The sequence below is a fragment of the Hypanus sabinus genome, unplaced genomic scaffold (assembly GCF_030144855.1).
Source record: "Hypanus sabinus isolate sHypSab1 unplaced genomic scaffold, sHypSab1.hap1 scaffold_343, whole genome shotgun sequence".
Lineage (NCBI taxonomy): Eukaryota > Metazoa > Chordata > Chondrichthyes > Myliobatiformes > Dasyatidae > Hypanus > Hypanus sabinus.
In genome coordinates, this window is record NW_026781246.1 from 455921 (window position 1) to 475894 (window position 19974).

At 43.5% G+C, this 19974-nt stretch overlaps 2 protein-coding genes across 2 annotated transcripts in view; both read right to left on the bottom strand.

Annotated features, from left to right (window-relative positions):
- Positions 1-14087, bottom strand: part of LOC132388545 (NACHT, LRR and PYD domains-containing protein 12-like) — a 318834-nt gene extending 304747 nt beyond the window's left edge. Inside the window, exon 1 of the mRNA XM_059960918.1 lies at positions 13998-14087. The gene's annotated coding sequence lies outside the window, so the exon portion shown is untranslated. The remainder of the gene's footprint in view (positions 1-13997) is intronic.
- LOC132388543 (uncharacterized) overlaps positions 1-17975 on the bottom strand; it is a 40668-nt gene extending 22693 nt beyond the window's left edge. The window contains exons 1-4 of the mRNA XM_059960906.1: positions 17912-17975; positions 9172-9338; positions 4316-4487; positions 4141-4206 (exon numbers count right to left, since the gene is read on the bottom strand). Coding sequence (XP_059816889.1) covers positions 4141-4206; positions 4316-4487; positions 9172-9338; positions 17912-17975 — 469 coding nt within the window. The remainder of the gene's footprint in view (positions 1-4140; positions 4207-4315; positions 4488-9171; positions 9339-17911) is intronic.
- Between the last annotated feature and the right edge of the window lie 1999 nt (positions 17976-19974).

Consider the following 19974-nt stretch of genomic DNA (forward strand, 5'->3'; position numbering starts at 1 on the left):
TCGTTGTCAGGGACACTGGAGGTCTCCCTGACTTCCCACATCCTGCTAGAGGAGCATTCCAACATCCTGCCTGGCATATTCTCTAGTCTGAACAAAAAAAAAGGAAAACAGAAAAACAGATGGTTGAGATGGTTGAGGACGTTTGGGATGGGCCCCTAAATGCTAACGATTTTCTATAGGGGCACAATTTTGTGCATCCTGACTGACTGCCTCACTGCCTGGTATGGGAACTGTACTTCTCTCAATCGCAGGACTCTGCAGAGAGTGGTGCGGACAGCCCAGTGCATCTGTGGGTGTGAACCTGCTACTACTCAGGTAATTTCAGTGACGGGGTAAAAAGGGCCCGAAGGATCATTCTGGACCCAAGTCTCACCAAGCACAAACTGTTTCAGCTGCTACCATCCGGGACCAACAGGCTCCGCGACAGCTTCTTCCACCAGGCCATCAGACTGATTAAGTCACGCTGATACAATTCTATTTCCACAATTGTATACATAAATACAGGGTCTCTGCACACACTTTACCGTAATTGTGCTGCTGGCGCAGAAAAACAATTTTCACTACATGTGTCCATGATATTAACCCTGATCCTGAAAATTTTTATCTGGCTGTTGTCTCATTTTTTTGGATCTGTTATTCATCATCCTCAGACTGTCCTCGCTGATATCAATCCAAGTGCACTCCAGTGCACATGGTGTTTTCCAGAAATTGCTATTTAAGTTCTTATTGTTTTGCATATTTTCCAGATCTGTTTCAGACCAGGGTATTTTACCAAAATTATACATCAGTATGGGCACAGTGAGTGTTTACTACCTTTGTTATATTTTTACTGTTCAGCTCTGTTTGGCAGATTTTCTTGATCCTTGATGTAAATTCAAAGTTTGTTCAGCCTTGCAGTAAATGCAGATTTTTTTCAGCCTTGAAGTAAATTTTGTTGGAAGGTTTTCCTTTATCTATTATCTATTTCCTTTGCTTATTGATATCCTAAATATCCATTTCATATTCTGTTGCATTACATCCTGATGCTCTGTTTGATATTCTGCCGGCTCTATTGCACCTTTCTTCATGATTCTTGTTCTGTACTTTCCTAAAATTCATGCTTATATATTTGGAAATTAGTTCCATTATTTGAATTGTTTGTTTCAGCTTTACTGATGCAAGAGCAAATAATTTCAAATCCTCAATGTAGAGCTGTGTCAAGGTATAGTTCGTATTTTTTTCTGATTAGATACCTGATTTTTATCTGTTTCAGTAAATTATGAGTGGGCTTAAAGCGAGACAAAACCATAGTGGGCTCAGTGAGTCGTTCTGGAAAATCCCTCCATTTATTTTGATAGTGGTCGTTGTTCCTCTCTGGTTGTTAATAGGACGATTATTTTCCGCGAATGCTTCATCAGTTGTAGAAATTTCACAAGTATTGTATGAATTTTATATATATTTGGAACTTCTCTAAAACACACGAAGAACGGAATCAGTTTTTTTTTGATTGACAATATAACACTGAAAGTTTTCTGCTTTCAAATGGATTTGAAATAGAATTAGATAATCTGTTATCTGTTGTTCAAACCCGAATGATATTCTGTCTACTCTCCTGTGAATATATTGTGGTTATCTAAGTTGTTATCCGAGTTGCTATTAGTTACGAGATGTACGATGCTATAATTTTAGATATAAAATTGTCTTATTATTATTAAGAGCCAATAATAACATAGTAGGTGACCATTTAGTAGTCCTATAAATGCAGAATAAAGCTGTCGTTGAGGCTGGTGGTACATACCTTCAGCCTTTTATATGTTCTCCCCCATGGGAGTATGACAGAGAGGATGTATGAGGTGGTTTGGGGTTCAGCAGCAAGGCTTTGGGTCGGGTTTGTGCCTTGCCAGCTTGATTGAGTTCCTCCAGGAGGTGACAAAGGAGATTGAATAAGTTACACATGGATATTGTCTACTTGTATATTGTTAGAGTGTTTGACAAAGTCCCACATGGGATTCTCATACAGAATATTAACATGCTTGAGAACTGTGGGGAATGGTCCTGGCTGCCGGGGACACAAACTGGGAGAAATGTCTTGGCTGGCGGGTGGTGAATCTGTGAAGTTATTGTCATAGACGGCTGAGGAAGACACTTCATTGGATATATTCAAAATGCAGGTTGATATGTTCCTGAATAGGAAGAGCGTCAACGTTTACAGGGATAATGGGGTAGAGAGGAATTGAAGAGCAAATTCACTGAGCCGAATGGCTTAATTCTGCTACTAGGTCTTATGGTTTTAGGGAGCATCTGGAGTATTGCGTTCACTTCTGACCGTCCAGCTCTTGGAAGGGTTGGAGAGGGTGCAGAACAGGTTCATCAGGATGTTGCCTGGGTTCGGTGACATGTGCTACAAGTAGAGGTTTGATAAACCTGGTTTGTTTATTCTGGAGTTAGAATAGAGATCTGACTGAGGTGTACAAGTTTGAGAGATAAGGGTTTGGGTCTACAGCCTGTATTTTGTTTGTTATTTTTTTACATATGACTGGTGTCTGATACCAGAGGGCATTTGGTTAAGGGCAGATGGGGTAAATTTACAGCAATTGTGGGTAGTTTTTTAACAGAGTTCTGGCTGCCTGAAATTTACAGTCTGAGTCAACATGGCTTTGTGATGGGAAGGTCGTGCCTCACGAGGCTAATTGAGTTTTTTGAAGAGGTAACAAAAAGCAATTGATGAAGGTACGGTAGTAGATGTGGTCTACATGGATTTTAGCAAGGCATTTGACGAGGTCCCTCATGACAGACTCATCCAGAAAGTCATGAGGCACGGGATAGGTGGAACCTTGGCTGTTTGGATAAATAATTGGCTTACAGGATGAAAGCAGAGAGTCGTAGTGGAAGGAAAGTATTCTGCCTGGAGGTCGGTGACTAGTGGAGTACCGCAGTGATCTGTCCTGGGACCCCTGCTATTTGTGATTTTTTTAAATGACCTGGATGTAGAGGTGGAAGAATGGGTGAGTGAATTTGTGGATGACATGGTACATACCTTGTCACCTTGTCGAAGGTTACAAGAGGATATAGACAGGGTGTAGATTTGGGCAGAAAAGTGGCAGATGGGGTTCAATCCGGATAAGTGTGAGGCGATGCATTTTGGAAGTACAAACCAGAATGCTGACTACAAGTTTAATCTTTGGTTACTTAAGAGTGTGGATGAACAGAGGGACCTATGGGTTCAAATCCATACATCTCTTAAGGTCGCTGCACGGGTTGACAGGATAGTTAAGAACTCCTATGGGATGTTAGGCTTCATTAATTGGGGGATTGAGTTCAAGAGTAGAGAGGCCAAGTTGCAAATCTACAAATCTCTGGTGAGACCGTACTTAGAGTATTGTGTTCAATTCCGGTCACCTCATTATAGGAAGGATGTGGAAGCTATGGAGAGGGTGCACAGGAGATTTACCAGGATGTCGCCTGGTTTGGAGAACAGGTCATGTGAAGCAAGGTTAGCAGAGCTGGGACTTTTCTCTTTGGAGCGTAGAAGGATGAGAGGGCACTTGATAGAGGTCTAAAGAATTATGAGTGGCAGAGATAGGGTGGATTGCTGGAGCCTGTTCCCCAGGCACCAATGGTCAATAATATAAGAAAGGACACCAAAGTATATTTTTTTCTTTCCCGGATATATAAAGAGTGAAAAAAGGGAGAGGGTCGATATCGGACCACTAGAAACTGCTGTTGTAGTTGCAGTAACGGGTGAAAAGTAAATGCCAGACAAACTCTGTGCAAGTCACTGGCAGAATTCCAAAAGGTAAAGAACATCAGCGAACAGAATTGCGTGTAGTGCTATTACAAAGGAAAAGGGGCTTGAGAGATTAAAGGTCTGAAGATAGAAAAGTCACTTGGACTGGGTCATACAGTGTATCAGGAGTCTGCCTAAGGTGTGTTGGGATTCCCAGAGCGTTAGGACCTGGAGTGAAGGCTTCAGCAGAACCAACAGCTGGATTAATAGAAAAATATATTATAGAATGTTCAGGCTGCAAAGAGAGATTCGTTGAGTTGTTACTTGAATCCAGAGATCAGCGAATGATTAATGGCGAATTTTGATTCCCAGGTTTTGCCAAGTCACAGACTAACACTTGAGATGTGGTTTGAACTGTGCATTTGATCACTCACCTATCAGCTGAGTGGGTAATTCAGATAAACCTTGGCCGATGTTCATGTATTCCTGTGGATCAGGACCTTTTTAAATATGAAAAAAAAAATCCATGGAAACAGAGCTAAAATAATTAAAATAACTGAAATGTTTATCTCAATGTGCCTTTGTGTTCAGAGCGTGGTTTTAACATACCGAGTTCCTGTATTTCCCTCAGTATTCTGTCCAACTTCGGTAACTCTGTCCTCCACATCAGAAAGGATTCCCACATCGCCCTCCGGGCCCGGGAGCCTTTGCCATTCACCAGACTGAGGAAGAGTCTGGAACTCTCTGCCCGGTTTCCCTTCTCTGTCAGCTCAGTGACTTTCTACAAAAGGAAACAATGGGCTTATTGTGGAGCAGACAGACAGACATGGAGAATGTGCAGGAAAGTATCTGTTCATGGCACCAGTAGCTTCAGAACAGATGCAGTCACTGGGCTGCTGCCTCATCCTCTCTGGGTTCAGTCATTAACAGAGAAACAGTAACTGAAGGAAATTCTAAATCAATAGTGTGTAAGAATAAGGATTTCCTGACACCCTGCAGTAGATGCAATGTGATTAATTTCCTCGATCTCTCAATGTGCAGCATTACATCAACAAGATGTGACAACAAGAACGGGAGAGAGGGGAGAGAGAGAGCAAAAACAAGTGGATGGCGAGCATCACTGAATCGTGGCTGACAAAAGTTTATAGTTGGGTGCTTAAATCCAAGGATAAATATTTAATCGAAAGGATACGCAGGTAGGTGAAAGTGTTGGGTCGAAGCTGCTGTCATTAAAAATGAAAAGTCCTGAGAAAGAGGTGATGTCGGATTAGACGATGAGGATGTTAAGAAACTGCGTAGGTACAATGACCCTGATGGAAATTATATACAGGCATGTTAACAGTAGCCAGGATGTGGGCTACAAATTACAACGGGGGAGAGGAGAGACATGGAAAATGTCAATGCTAAAATTGTCACGGGGAGTTTCAATATGCAGGTAGCTTTGGAATATCAGTTCGGTGCTGAATCCCAAGTGAGGGAATTTATAGAATGCCTATGAGATGGCGTTTGAGAGAAACCTATGATTGAGCCCACTACAGGAAAGGCGGATCTGGATTCTGTGTTGTGAATTGAACCAGATTTGATTAGGAAGCTTCAGCTGAATAAACCCTGAAGAGGCAGTGATCATAAAATAGCAAAACTCAGCCAGCAGGTTGAAAGGGAGAAAGTAAAGTTAGAGGTATCAGTGCGACACGAGAATAAAGGAATTGCCTCTGCATGAGAGAGGAGCTGGGCAATAATAAATTCGGAAGTGACACTAACAGGGACAATGGCAGAGCAGGAATGGCTGAAGTTTCTCGGAGGACAAATGATCACAAAGATGAAGAATTATTCTAAAGGGAGGATGATCAACCGTGGCTGACGAGGTAGTCAAAGCAGCACAAAGGCAAAGGTGAGGGCAAGATTTGTCTGACTGCCAGGAAGCACAGAATGGGAACAAATAGGGCTTTTTCTGGTCGAATGTTGGTGACCAGTGGTGTTCTGCAGTGGTTGGTTTTGGGACAGTTTCTTTTTCCGTTATGTCAATGATTTGTAGGCTTTATGGCCATTACTGTGGGCGTTACGAAGATATGGGTAGGAGGGGAAGTTTCGAGAAAGCAGGGATTTCGCGGCAGGACATGGATCTAAGAATAAATGGACACATCAGTGGCAATTGGAATGTAGTATAGTGAGGTACATGGCCATATACTTTAGCAGAAATAATGAAGACGTAGACTATTTTTGAATCTGGGAGAAAATTCAGAAATTGGATTTGTAAAGAGTCTCTGGAGACCTGGTGCATGATTCTGTGCAGTTTGTGTCGGTGTTCGAAAAGGCAAATACAATGTTAGCATTCACTTAGAGAGGATCAGAATATAAGAACAAGCACTGGCCAGACCGCACTCGCATATTTTGATCCCCTGATCGGAGAAAATATGTGATGGCATTGTGAAAAATCCAGAGAGGAATCTAAACGAACAGAACCTGTGATATTAAACCAGATTTTGAAGGGAATTGATCCTGGATGCACCGGTAATAGTCAGAGTGTGAGAGGATGAGGGGGAATCTAATTGTTACCTGTGGAATATCGGAAGACATTGAGAGGATGTGGAGATGATGTTTCTAAGTGGGGGAGTCTAGAACCAGACGGAACAGCCTCAGAGTAGAGGGACGTCCATTTGGAACAGAAATGAGGATATTATTTAGCCTAGGAATAGTGAATCTGCAGAATCCATTGGAACTGACAGCTGTGGAGACCAGGTCTTTGAGTATATTTAGAACAGAGGTCGGTATCTTCTTGACAGGTCAGGTGAGCAAAGTTCACTGGGGGAAGGCAGGAGAATGGGGTTGAGAGGGATAGTAAATGACATGATGTAATGGGGGAGCAGAATCGATGGGCCTAATGGCCAATTGTGCTCTGATGCCATATGGTCTCATGATGTATAAAGACAAAAGAAGATTAAGAAATGTCAGTGCGGCTATCTTATAATGGAGATGGTTACTGCCTGGCACTCATACCGTAAAATGGTAATAACTTCCTAAATGCAGGCATGGGTTTCCTGATTAACTGAGGAATTATGAATTAAACATTGAATAGTCTTCAAGCAACATAAACCTATGATAGGATTAAGGTAACTGACTATGGATGGGCTTAGGATATTGCTCTGAGAAATAAGAGAGGCAGCGTTTAAGGGTAAGCACAACATTGTGGGCCGAAGGGCCTGTACTGTGCTGTACTGAAATAAATCAGCATACTTCCCTGATGGCCCACTGCACTGTAAAATAATCCTTCAGTTTCACTGCTACCAGGTCTGAGGAGTTACAGTTGTGAAAGAAATTTAACCAGTAAAGCAGACGTCTCCAGATGATGAATTTATAGATCAGCATCATATTTACACATTATCTCTTGCCTTTGGATAATACCTGTGTGATTCATTACAGACAGAGCCAATGAATCCCAACGAGAACAGAGTTACTCACGGGTGTAACACACTTGATTTTCTAATACCACTCATGGCTGAATAGGTCAGATCTAGGACAAGACAATCACTGTTTGTGAGCTCCAAGTAGAGTGACCTGAAATGGTGTGTCCCTGTCTCTCATTAGTCAGATATTCAGCAAGTTAGCAGTTTTTTTTGTTTACCCCTTCCCTTTCAGGAAATCCTATTGATCTTCTTCCCTTTCAGGACAACCTGTTGATTTTTTGGGATCATGGGATATCAGCAAGTCACCAGATTTATTTTATGTTTTGTGCTTTCTTCTGCTCTTTTAAATCATACTATTGATATTTGTGGTCGTAAGATATCAGCTTTGTGCGTGATCTTTCACATCCAATCAATCTCAGAGTTTTTCGAGGAAGTTACCAGGAAAACGGATGAAGGCAAGGTTGTGGATATTGTCTACATGGACTTCAGCACGGTATTTGACAAGGTCCCGTATAGGAGGTCGGTCTAGAAGATTCAGTTGCTTAGCATTCAAGATAAAGTAGTAAACTGGATTAGACACTAACTTTTTGGAAATAATCCGGAGTGTCACTATAGACTGCTGCATTTCTGTTCGGTGCCTGTATCTCGTGCAGTGTCACGGGGATCGGTGCTGTGCCTGTTGTTGTTTGTCATCTATATCAATGATCTGGATGAAATTACGGTTAAGAGCATCAGCACATTTGCTGATGACTCCAACATTGGGAAGGTGCAGTGGACAAAGAGGAAGATTACACGAGCTTGCAGTGAGATCTGGACCAACTGGAGAATGGACTTAAAAGAGGCCGATGCAATTTAATGCAGACAGGTGCAAGATGTTGCACTTTGGATGGACCGATCAGGGTAGATCTTACAGAGAGACTGGTAGAACAAAGTGATCGGGAATACAGGTACATAAGTCATTGAAAGTGGCAGCAAATGTTGCTAGGCTCTGAAAGAAAGTTTGTTAGCGCATTAACCTTGGTAAATGAAAATATCGTGTACGATATGATGTTGTATAAGACGTTGGAGAGGCCTCATTTGGATATTATGTGCAGTTCTGCACACCTACCTGCAGATCAGATGGAAATAAGTTTGAAAGTGTACAGAAAAAAAAACATTACAAGGATGTTACCTGGACTGGAAGACCTAAATTATAAGAAAAGAGTGAACTGATTAGGACTTTATTCGTTGGAACATGAAAAATTGAGCAGAGATTTGATAGAAGTGTACACAATTACATTGGCATATAGGTGGGATAAATGCAAGCAGGCATTTTGTACTGAGGAAAAGAGGTACTACAACAAGAGGTTATCACTAAAACGTTGAAAAGTGAAAAGTTCAAAGGGTACAAAGGTGAAACCGGTTTACTTAGAGGGTGATGAGATTGCAAAACTAGCTAGCAGGGCAAGTAGTGCAAGTGGTTAAGAGAATTCTGAATTGATGCTTGCGAAATGAGCGTATAGAGCGCCATGGCCCGGTGCAGGTCAATGGGAATTAGTAGATTCTGTAGTCTGGCATGGAATAGATGGGCCAAAAGGCCTGTTTCTGTACTGTACTTTGCTGTGACTATGACAAGTCAGCCACACATTGTTTGGGAACTCACGGAGCCAAGACAAGCTGTGGTTAGCTGGTTTCCCTCCCTCAGGTACCACAGTGAAGCCGGTTGGCCCAATTGACAGTTTAATGCTCATCCTGGATTAATGAGATGAGGTGAAGCTACCCGACGTTTCAGCCAAGATCTGAAATTAGTTTCAGACCGAATGCCTTTTGGAAGTCCAGATATGCAGCCACTGCTCTTACCTCACACTGATAAATACAGCAGGTGATACAGGAAAAGGTGATGCTAAACCTGCAGTTCCCAGTGCTCCCCACCTTAAAAACTGAAACCAGATCTGCGAGAGACAAGTCAGAGATCAAAGTCTCCATTCCCAGGTTGATCTCCTAAAACATGCAGGAGATTAATGTTGATCACTATTCCCTCTGATACCAGCAGATCAGTGACAATACACGAACTACACTCACCTCATTTTCGTCTCTACTGAAATGTCCCTCCTTTGTCAACATCCAACCCAGTCTCTCAACCTTTTCTTCAATTGCTTGTATGAGTCTGTCCCTGTAGAACTTTGTCAGTTGGTACAGTCGATATTCCTCCCCCTGTGCCAGGAGGTCGGAGATTGTAAACTCTGGCTCTGTGAATATAAAAAGGAAAATGTAGGCTTGAACTCAGATACCCCTCGTCTCCACCGCTCTCACCCAACTCAAAAAAACAAAAAACATGTCTTGAACCTGCCAACAGATACAAAACTGAATTAATTCTCCATCTCCAACACCATCACACTGAGCACGGATTCCCCCAACGGCTGTGTGCACAGACCACTGCTGTTCACTCTGCTGACCCACGACTGTGCTGCAACACACAGCAAGAACGACGAGTCAGCTTACAGAGAGGAGGTGCAGCAGCTAACGGACTGGTGCAGAGCCAGCAAACTGTCTCTCAATGTGAACAAAACAAAAGAGATGGTTGTTGACTTCAGGAGGGCACGGAGCGACCACTCCCCGCTGAACATCGGCGGCTCCTCAGTAAGAGCAACAAATGTCTTGGTGTTCACCTGGCGGAGAATCTCACCTGGTCCCTCAACACCAGCTCCATAGCAAAGAAAGCCCAGCAGCGTCTCTACTTTCTGCGAAGGCTGAGGAAAGTCCATCTCCTACACACACCCCATCTTCATCACATTCTACAGGGGTTGTATTGAGAGCATCCTGAGCAGCTGCACCACTGCCTGGTTCGGAAATTGCACCGTCTCCGATCGCAAGACCCTGCAGCGTATAGTGAGGACAGCTGAGAAAATCATCAGGGTCTCTCTTCCCACCATTACGGACATTTACACCACACGCTGCATCCGTAAAGCCAGCAGCATTATAAAGGATCCATGCACCCCTCATACAATCTCTTCTCCCTCCTGCCATCTGAGAAAATGCACCGAAGCATTGGGCGTCTCACGGCCAGACCAAATAACAGTTGCTTCCCCCAAGCTATCAGACTCCTCAATACCCAGAGCCTGGCATGACACCTTACTGCCCTATTGTCACGTATATAATTTATTGTAATGTCTGCACTGTTTTGTGCACTTTATGCAGTCCTAGATAGGTGTGTAGTTTAGTGTAGTTGTTGTGTGTTTTTTTTTCTTTTCCTCTGGTGTGTTTTTTTTACGTAGTTCAGTCTAGTTTGTGTAATATGTCATCTAACACCATGGTCCTGAAAAACGACTCATTTTCACTATGTACTGTATCAGCAGTTATGGTTGAAATGGCAATATAAAAGTGACTTGACTTGACTTGAATCTAACACTTGCCTTAAAGCCCACCCAACAATGTTCCAGGCATTACGTAATAGAAGGACCAAATTTAATATAAGCCAGTCTATCCCCCATACGACCCATTCACATATTTAAATTTGGATGGGCATAAAAGTTGGGACTGTTGGTAATATTCGCTTCCCGGAGTTACTCTCTCCATCCTGGCGCACACATTTCCCCGAATGTGAACCGTACATCTTGTCAGGTGATCATCCCGATAAGCCGGTGACCGGACACATTTACTCCCAGTAAAATAGCACGATCGGCACAGTAATACTAATCACAGCAGTTGAACACACGGATGACCACGGGATCATAATGCACCGATGTCCGGTGATACTGGGAAATATCACTGTGGTTATCTTCCACAAGCTAAAATCTCCCTCGGTCACTAACTGTCCAGTAGTCTGTGTCACACAAAGACCAGCAACAGGATTACACATGGTCCAGTCTGCTGGATCACACATTCTCCAGTTGCTTTGTCACACGAGGAGCTGGAGACTGGACAAGGGGACTGGAGTCCCCTTGGTCACTGACTGACCATTCCCTTGAGATACACGTTGTCCTGTCCCCGGGTCGCAGGCTGAACATTCCCTTGCGATCTATGCTGTCCTCTCCCCTGGTTGCCATCTTCTCCCCTACCTGCTGATCATCATGTAACAACTAGGCATGTCATTGGCAAAGTCTTGGTTATAGAGCTTTGTGTGTAGTTGCAGTTGCTAATCTATAGGATGGAGGTGATGAAGCTGGAAAGTGTGAAGTGGAAAGTACTGGGCTAGGGTGTTGTTTTTTGTGTCATATGGTTGGGCTGGGACAGCTTGCCCTGGAGCTCAGGAGCTTGAAGGGTGATCTTACACACACACACACACATACAGTAATAAGGGGTGCAGATAGGGTAGATGGTCACAGTCTTTTTCCCCGCGTAGGGGAGTCTGAGACTCGAGGACAGAGAGTTAAAGGGACCAAAGGGGCACTTTTTCACGTGGTAGCTGATGGGTATCAATTACATTCATCCGGAAGAGGCCACAATCACAAATAAAATTACAAAATGGAGAGCAAGTGGGCAGGAAAAAGGGGAGTGGAAGTTTACGAGGGAAGTTTCGGCAAACTGCAGGAAAATGGGAAATTTAGATCAGCATGAATTATATGGGCCGAAGGACCCGTTTCCAGGCTGGAGCATCGTTTTTATTCCAGCTGGAATCACAGATTTGAGCACAATCACAATGTCTGCAGGTCACAGAGACATTTGGTCATTGGTTATGCCGGATTTCCTAGCCAAGATCCTGGGAATTTAAACTCAGGTAGAAGATCGCATCAAGAGGGAAATACTTAGAAACTCAGGTTTACCATTTCTCCACAGCCCAGACATTCACTGGGGTGTTAAAACTCCGAAGCAGATCACAAATGTATCTACAATGAGCTGCCTCCTGATCCTCAGCCATTCCCAGCACCGGCAATGATCTCCGCTCCGCTACAGAAAACAGATTTCGGTGACACCCCTCCTCCTTTGCGTAGCAGGCAAGAAAAACCAAGGCGGAGTTGGTAGCTTTCCTTCCAAAACCTGAAATGCTGTGTTATCATAGAATCTCGGAAATCCCGGAAATGTTCCTATCATCTGCTTCTGAATTTTATAAATGAAAGTTGAAGATGTCTTACATATCAAGGCCTGTCTGGAGGTGAAATGGACCCTGACCCTGAACATTTACATAAACCACAAGATCGCTGTCACATTCCTGTCTGTGTTTCACTCACGACCACCTGATTCAGGAGTCCCTGCTCCTTTCACTCAGCTGAAGCTTTGTATGATGAGCGGAGTGATTCGATCATTACTGGTGTCAGGTCCCTGCGCTGGAACTGTTGGGTTGATCAATTACTCAAGGCCGCTTTACCAGTGGGATAAATGACACTGCTTTCTATGTACTGTTAACACCTCTGTCAGTTTTTTTTTTCCATCTGAACTATTGTGTACAAACGTGATAAAAGTTTAATTCAAAGATCCCTGTGATCATACCTTCGTCCATTCTGATTCTGACTGACGATTGTTGATTGTCGTCGTCTTGTTCACACTTCGGTCGCTCTGCAGGACAGCTCCACCTGGTGGTGATTCTCTAAATTTCACAACAAGCAGACTGTGAGTCAGAGAGTACGACTACTTTGCAAATATGACAGTATTTCCATCCCCTGTAGTATTTGGCATTGGGACCAAACCTTCCTTGTTACTAACCACTTCCACAACATATCTGTCCACTGATACCTGGCGCATCTGCTGACACAGTCACAGAGCAATAAAGTCCAAATTCAGAGCGTTCGGCCCAACGAGACAATGCCAACCACAGTGCCCACTGAGATGGTCACAATTTCCTGTGATGGCGCCATCTCCCTCCTGGCCTCTTCACTCCATCTACACACCCCAACTGCTTTTTGAATTATGGAACTGCACCTGCCTCATCCACTTCCTCTGGCTGTTCCCTCCACATGATCCCCAGCATCTGCATGAATCCGCTGCTGATCAGATTGGGTTTGCAATCTCTTTACCAGCCCCTGTCCATTTAGATCCCCTAGATACTACGATAATCTTCTCTTTGAACAGCAACTGCTAATGTTGTGCATTCTGCGAAATTACCTCTCAAGTAATCCTTGTGCAACCGCATCCAAATCATTGCTATAAAATAACGAATATCAAAGGTCCCAACTTGTAGCCCCACCGCACACCGCTAATTACTCGCCTCCATTGCGAGGAGAAACCTTCACCCAGCACTTTTTGCTTGCTACCTTGAAGCTAATTTTGAATAAATCCAATTTGCTCTCTCCGGACATCATGGGACCTGTTCAACGAGACCAAGCTGCCATGTGACACTTTGTCAAAGGCTTTGCTGAAGTCCCATGCACAACATCCATGGGAACATAACTTTGAATTTCCAACTCTGTTCACAGGTTCTGACAATGTAATTAGCAGAAAAGTACTTGATGAGGCCAAGGTATGTCAATGTAAATTATGGGTTGTCATGTGCTAGTTAGGGCTGAATAAAATGCAGTGTTGGGATATTTTGCTTTATATATGGTCTGTTCTCTGCAGAGGCCGACGCGACGATATATTCGAGGGTAAGTATATCACTGCAGATTGCAATAGCCAATGGGATCAAGGGCATGTTGCTGCAGTTCATGGTAATTCCACATTTCTACAATCACTACAACATGACACAGTTGGGGCTTCTTATAAAGGGAGGAAATTGTCAACGCATTTTAAGCTGATTATAACGTAACAAGGAAACATCAGAACTAACCAAAAGCTTCTTCAGATGATGCAGCACCTTCAAATGAGCAAACACTCAGAGAATGTGAGTGACTGTAAAGAGCTGGGCTTCTGAAAGCACATTACTGGACCTGGAGTGATTGCAACTTGTTCTGACAGAGGCATTCCACCTACTTTTACCTTCCTTTGTAAAGGTCTGTAATGTTTACAGGACCAGTGTTCGAGTGAATGAGACTCACCAAACTTTCTCCTGACTGAATCAATGGAAACTCTGAGTCAGAGGTTTCTCTTCAGTTGGTACTCTCAGTCCTCTGGCTGGTTCACTTGTCGCTGTTCCCTCGTTCTCAGTCGTGGCTTCTTTCCAGCTGTGGGCTGTTCTTCCAATAAATCTCTCACCGCAGGTCTAACTTTAACCAGAGAGATAATGAAGCACATTAACAATACAAAGGAGAAAAAAATATTTCTGCTCATTTTTTTCAAAAGCGAATCTCTCTGCTATTTAAACGCTGAAGACAAATAAAATAATCGCATGGAACAAATTTGTAATTGTCCCTCACAAGTCACAAATCCTGTTACGGGATAAGAAGGACTCATCATTCAGTCATGATAAGATATCAGAGCAGAATGAAGTGATTCAGTCCATCGAGTCTCCTCCATCATTCAATCATGGTTGATTTTTTTTTCGCCCCAATGCCATATTCCTACGTCCTCTTATAAATTGCTGGAAACTCGGTACAGCAGATTGCATCTGTGGAAAAAGACACTGTGGAAGACCCACTGTCAGAACTGGGATTATCCAGGATGATGCGTGATATGCTGAACACCTAATTGCGCAATTTGGCCCAGATCTCATCCTGGCTCATACCTATAAAGGGGGTGGTACTGCACACAGTGTTCTGAAAAGGTAGTAAAAGTGATTACCGGGGCATTAATAGTGAATCTTTAGAGAAACGAAAACGAAAAGCTCTTGAATTTATAGTAAATGGACCGTCTAGTTATTCGCTGCTCAGAATTAGTTCTATATTGTTATGCACCTGAGCATCATTGCCTCACTGTACGCTCCCACGGACAAGGCGAAATTATTATTAATTTTTCTTGCGTTATTCATTACTATTTCCTGGATAGCAGAGAGGCTCCCGGTGAAACTGTTTTGTCCACTCTATTGACTTATAACATCGCCTCTATAACAGGAAGCACGATAATGTACCATATTCAATCGTGATTAATATGTATAGAATGCAACGTGCTTCGTCCCCAATGTTCCCTCTAATTACTATTTTTGCCGCTGCGTGGATCAACCATTGCTCTGAGCCGGGAATTTTCACACAGCCTGAAAAAAGCGCAACATCGTTGATGTGTCCACTTTTGTAAAATGCATCTATGAATATTTTAGGATGAAGACAGACAAGAGAAAAACAATTCTTTTAATTTTAATTACTAATTAAACGACAGGATAAAAATGCAGCGCAACAAAGAAAAACGTTCAAGTTTCATAAACATTTATACGACAGTGTTTAATTCCATCTGCGCTGCAACAAAGGCTCCGTTCGTGGGAGCATTTTGGTTATGCAGACGCGCAGATTAGAGGGAACAGTGACGGGTCTCTCTCTCCAGATTATCCCTACCTTATAACAGTGTTTTGTCCACTGCCTTGCCAGCGACAACCTGTTGTTACAAACATGCAAATCATCAACAATCAGGCCCAGACCTCATCCGTGTTCATATTCGAGATGGGTGAGGGTTTGCATAAATGGGAAATGCACTAAATGGCTTCTTTGTTAGGTACAACTCTATACCAGCTCATTAATACGAATCTCTCTCCCTTGCCTGTCAACAATCTCTCCTCTGTGGAATTAAACTCGCTGGAAATAATCCCTGCTTCTCGTTTCCTTTGAGGAAGAGAATTCCAAACGCACACAAGTTACACCACATAGGGTGTGGAATTAGTAACAGGACATTCACTCCCTTAGTCCTGTTCCGCCATTCTCTATGATCACAGCTGGACTAAGAACTCAGAGACACGTCCCTGCGACGGCCTGCAACACTTCACTCCCTTACCTGTCCAGAACCTGTGCCCTGTGGAATTTACAACATTGAAAAAACAAAACCCTGCTTCTCATTTCCTTTGAAACCAGTTCCACCTCATAACAATAACCTCATCTATCTTCACCTGTTTCAGCTTCCGCTGGAACAGGAACTGATAGCATTGATACGGTAGAAAAGCTAGAAATACTTGCCGTGACAAGTGGGCTTATTGAAACACCATAACACAGCCCAGTACAGTCTCTGTTCTTACCTGGTGCTGGACTCCTGAGTCTGGTTTAAGTGAATCCGAGCATCTGAATTTTATTGGCTCGAACAGTAAGTGAACACACCCTGAGCAATGTTCAGTTGATAACACGCTCATAAACCTGAACTTCAGTCTATTCAGCACGTAACACCGCACCTCGCTCCACAACGCTTGCCGTGAAAAACGCAAAAACGCGTTTCTAACATGTGGTTCGAGCCAAAAGTGCGAATTCGCTGCCCGATGCTATGATTACCTTCCTCTCGAAAATTTGACCTGCTCCAGGGAGGGAGCACTACCCGTATCCTGGTTCGGTTCTGTTGGTGTCGTCCCTTTGATTTATTGTTCGCCTTGGGAGCAGTTTATTGCCGGATTATAAACTCCAGGTACAGCTCAGGACAAAGGTCGCTCTGGGTTTATTGCACAGAGAGAGCAGAAGGAAGGGCGATTGTAAAATATTATGCATTTGGAGTCATTTATATATATATATATTTCCTTTTGAACACTGGGCATTCCCTAAGTCTGCCCCAGCTGCCTGGAGCTGACTTGAAGGTCAGCCTGTTCAGAAAGAACCAGTTTTAACAGAGGTCCGCAGTTGGTCCATTACAATAATGGGCCGATTGTGGAGCAACTGTACCGAGATAACCATCTCCCAGAGAAAACAACCGGTCAAAGTCAACAGCGAGATAGGAATGCCATTCCCCTTCAGTTTATTGCTCGCTTACTGGAAACAAGTTACCATGGCAAAGTAGAATCATATGAAATTATGATCATATCCCGCTGGCCAACTTGGCAGTCATTGCACTTATTTTACAAATACATCTACCGTTCCTCGTCTGAGATCGAAGGAAAAACATCAAATGTTAAATACACGGGGTCTCTTATTTGTCAGAATGTGCTTCTGGTCTATTGATGTAGTAACAGGACATTCGTCCCCTCAGTCCTGTTCCGCCATTCTCTATGATCACACTGGACCGTGATCTCAGTGACACGTCCCTGCGACCGGCTGCAACACTTCACTCCGTTGCCTGTCAAGGATCTGTGCACTGCCGAATGAACCACATTGACAGAAAACTCTTCTTCTCTTTCCCTTTGAGGAAAAGAGACACTAGTTCCACCTCAGTGGATAAAAAACAGTTTCCCCTTAGAGCAGCAAACATGTTCCCCACATTCCTGTTCGGAATCCAGGTGATGTTCGATGTCTCCAGCATCAGCTTAATTCATTTATGAAACCACCAGCGGATAAAATCTCCTCACATTCATCTAAATGACAGCGAATACAATCAACTTCCCGTATTTATCGAGTTCCAGCGAACACAGAGTAGAGGTCAGCATTGAAGCGGCCTGGTAACAGCAGCAGATGCTCCCGGACATGCACTCAGTGGCCACATTATTAGGTACAGTAGGTACATAGTAAAGCGCCCATTGAGTGTAGAATTTGCTATTTTGGTCTACGGCCAGTAAGAATTATCACATTATTTGTTAATATAAGTATCACCGTCAGATCTACCTCGTCTTCGCTGAAAAAACACATGCAGAATAATCGAGCTCGCAGATCCGTAAAGCCGCGCGATTTCAATGGTAATATCGATATGGTAGAAATATTAGAAGTACTGCCGTTACAAGTAGGATTATTAAAACACCATAACATTCCCGAAAACAGTTCATGTTCCTACCTGATGCAGGACTCCTAGGTCTGGTTTCAGTGAATCCGAGTATCTGAATTTTATGTCCCTAACAGTAAGTGAACACACCCTGAGCAATGTTCAGTTGATAACACGCTCATAAACCTGAACTTCAGTCTATTCAGCATGTAACGTCACACCCTGTTCCACAACGCTTGTGTTAAACCACACAAAGACTCACCTTGCTTGAATGAGTCTTTCAAACCTGTGGTCCGAACTAGAATTAATACTTCAGTGCGCGACATTTTACCACCTCCAGAGAGGAATCATAACCCGCATCCTGGTTCCGTTCGGCTGGTGCCGTCGCTTTGATTTATTGCTCAACTTGGGACCAGTTTATTGTCAGATTATAAACTCCAGCGATAGCTCAGGGCAAAGATCGCTGTGGGTTTATTGCACAGAGTGAGCAGAAGCAAGGGCGCTCTCAACTCTGATGAAATATTATGCATTTGGAATAATGTTCTCTTTTGATCAGCGGACATTCCCATTTCTACAGATTTAATTGTGCCCCCTTAGCCTGGGCTTGCACTGATTTTAAGTTGGCCAATTTAAAAGCCATCTTTAACAGTTGTCCGGAGTTGTAAACTTCGGGTAATGAGCAATGGGGAGAGACTGTGGTGAGATTGCGTCTCCCAGAGATAACAACCGGTCAAAGTTGACAGCGAGATATGGATGCCCTTCTCCTTCAGTGTATTTACCACTTACTGGAAGCAAATTGCAGGATCGCAGCGCCATCATTTGCATTTGAGACCATTTCCCGCTGCTGAATTTGCCTGACATCGCATTTACTTTGCACATACATCAATCGTTTTCAATCAGTGAACGATGGAAAAACTCGAAACATTAAATTCACGGGGTCTCTTATTTGTCGGAGGTTGTTGCTGGCTTATTGAATTAGTAGCAGGATGTTCGGCTATTTTTATTTGAAGAAAGAACAAGTAGGACAGAGAGAGGTGACTACGTTGATGTTGGGTATTGGATTTGTCGAAAGGCCTGTGACAAGAAGCCACACTTGAGGCTGCTTAACAAGCTAGGAGCCCATGGTATTACAGGAAAGATTCCAGCATTGATAAATCACTGCCCGATTGGAAGGAGGTCTTATGGTCTTACGGAAATGCAGCTTCCCTGGAGGTGGATGAAAGAGGTGGAAGAGGCAGTGGGAAGACACGGTTTGTCAGCTCTGAGAACGAGTTGAATGTACCATAACCTTCAGGGTGAATCGGAAAACCATCTGAGGGAATTGGAAATGACAGAAGCAGGGGAGATGTGATCACATGTGTTGAGGGCAGGGGTTGTGTCTCCATCAGACCTTCAGTGAAATGGTTCAAGTTACAATTTGCAAGTAATGTGCAGGTGAAATCATAGTGTTTGGGACAGGTTTAATCACTGATTCTGACCCAGCGAGAGGGTTAGTTTTGCTGTAAGGAAGCAACATTAATCGAAGTAGACACAGGAACTTCATCAATTGCCAGTTGTTTAGCTGAAGTGTCCGAACTGTATATTACCTTGGCAGAAACAGATATTTGCAGTGGTGACAAAGGGGTTCAGTATGGTTTATTTCAAATTGGAGAGGGGTGTGAAGTTTTGAAATCAATGCCTTGTGGTGCCACCATCTTTAATTCAGCGTGTTCGGAGTGGAGGGTCACACAGCACGGGAACAGCCTTTGGCCGGCCTTACCTGTTCTGACCATCCACTCACTGTCTACACTGGTCCCATTGATCAGCACTTGGTTCATAGCCGACTGTATCTCGGCAGTTTCAATGTTCATCAGGATTATTCCCTGGATCACGTCTTGAATGACGGATCAATATGAGGTTCTCCCGGATTTTGCTTGTGGCTCGGCTGGTCACAAGCATATTGATCAAGGCCCCAGCAATCTCTTCACTTGCCTCTCTCTGTAACGTGTGGTATATCCCATCAGGGCCTGGAGACTTATACGCCTTAATGCACTCCAAGAGACCCAACACTGTCTCCTCCCTTACTTCAAAATGCCTGTGTATACTTGTACTCTCCACACTGATCTCCCTATCCTCCTTGGCTTTCTCCTTGGTAAATACTGATGTGAGTTACTCATTAAGGACCTCACACATATTCTCGACGGCTCTGCTTGATTCGACCTTCCTGAGCTTTACAGACTTTTCCTTTTCCTGATTGACTAAATTCATCACTTCTCACGATATTTTAGGTTCTCTGACGCTGCCAATCTTGTCATTTCTTCATACTGGAATATACCCGTCCTATAC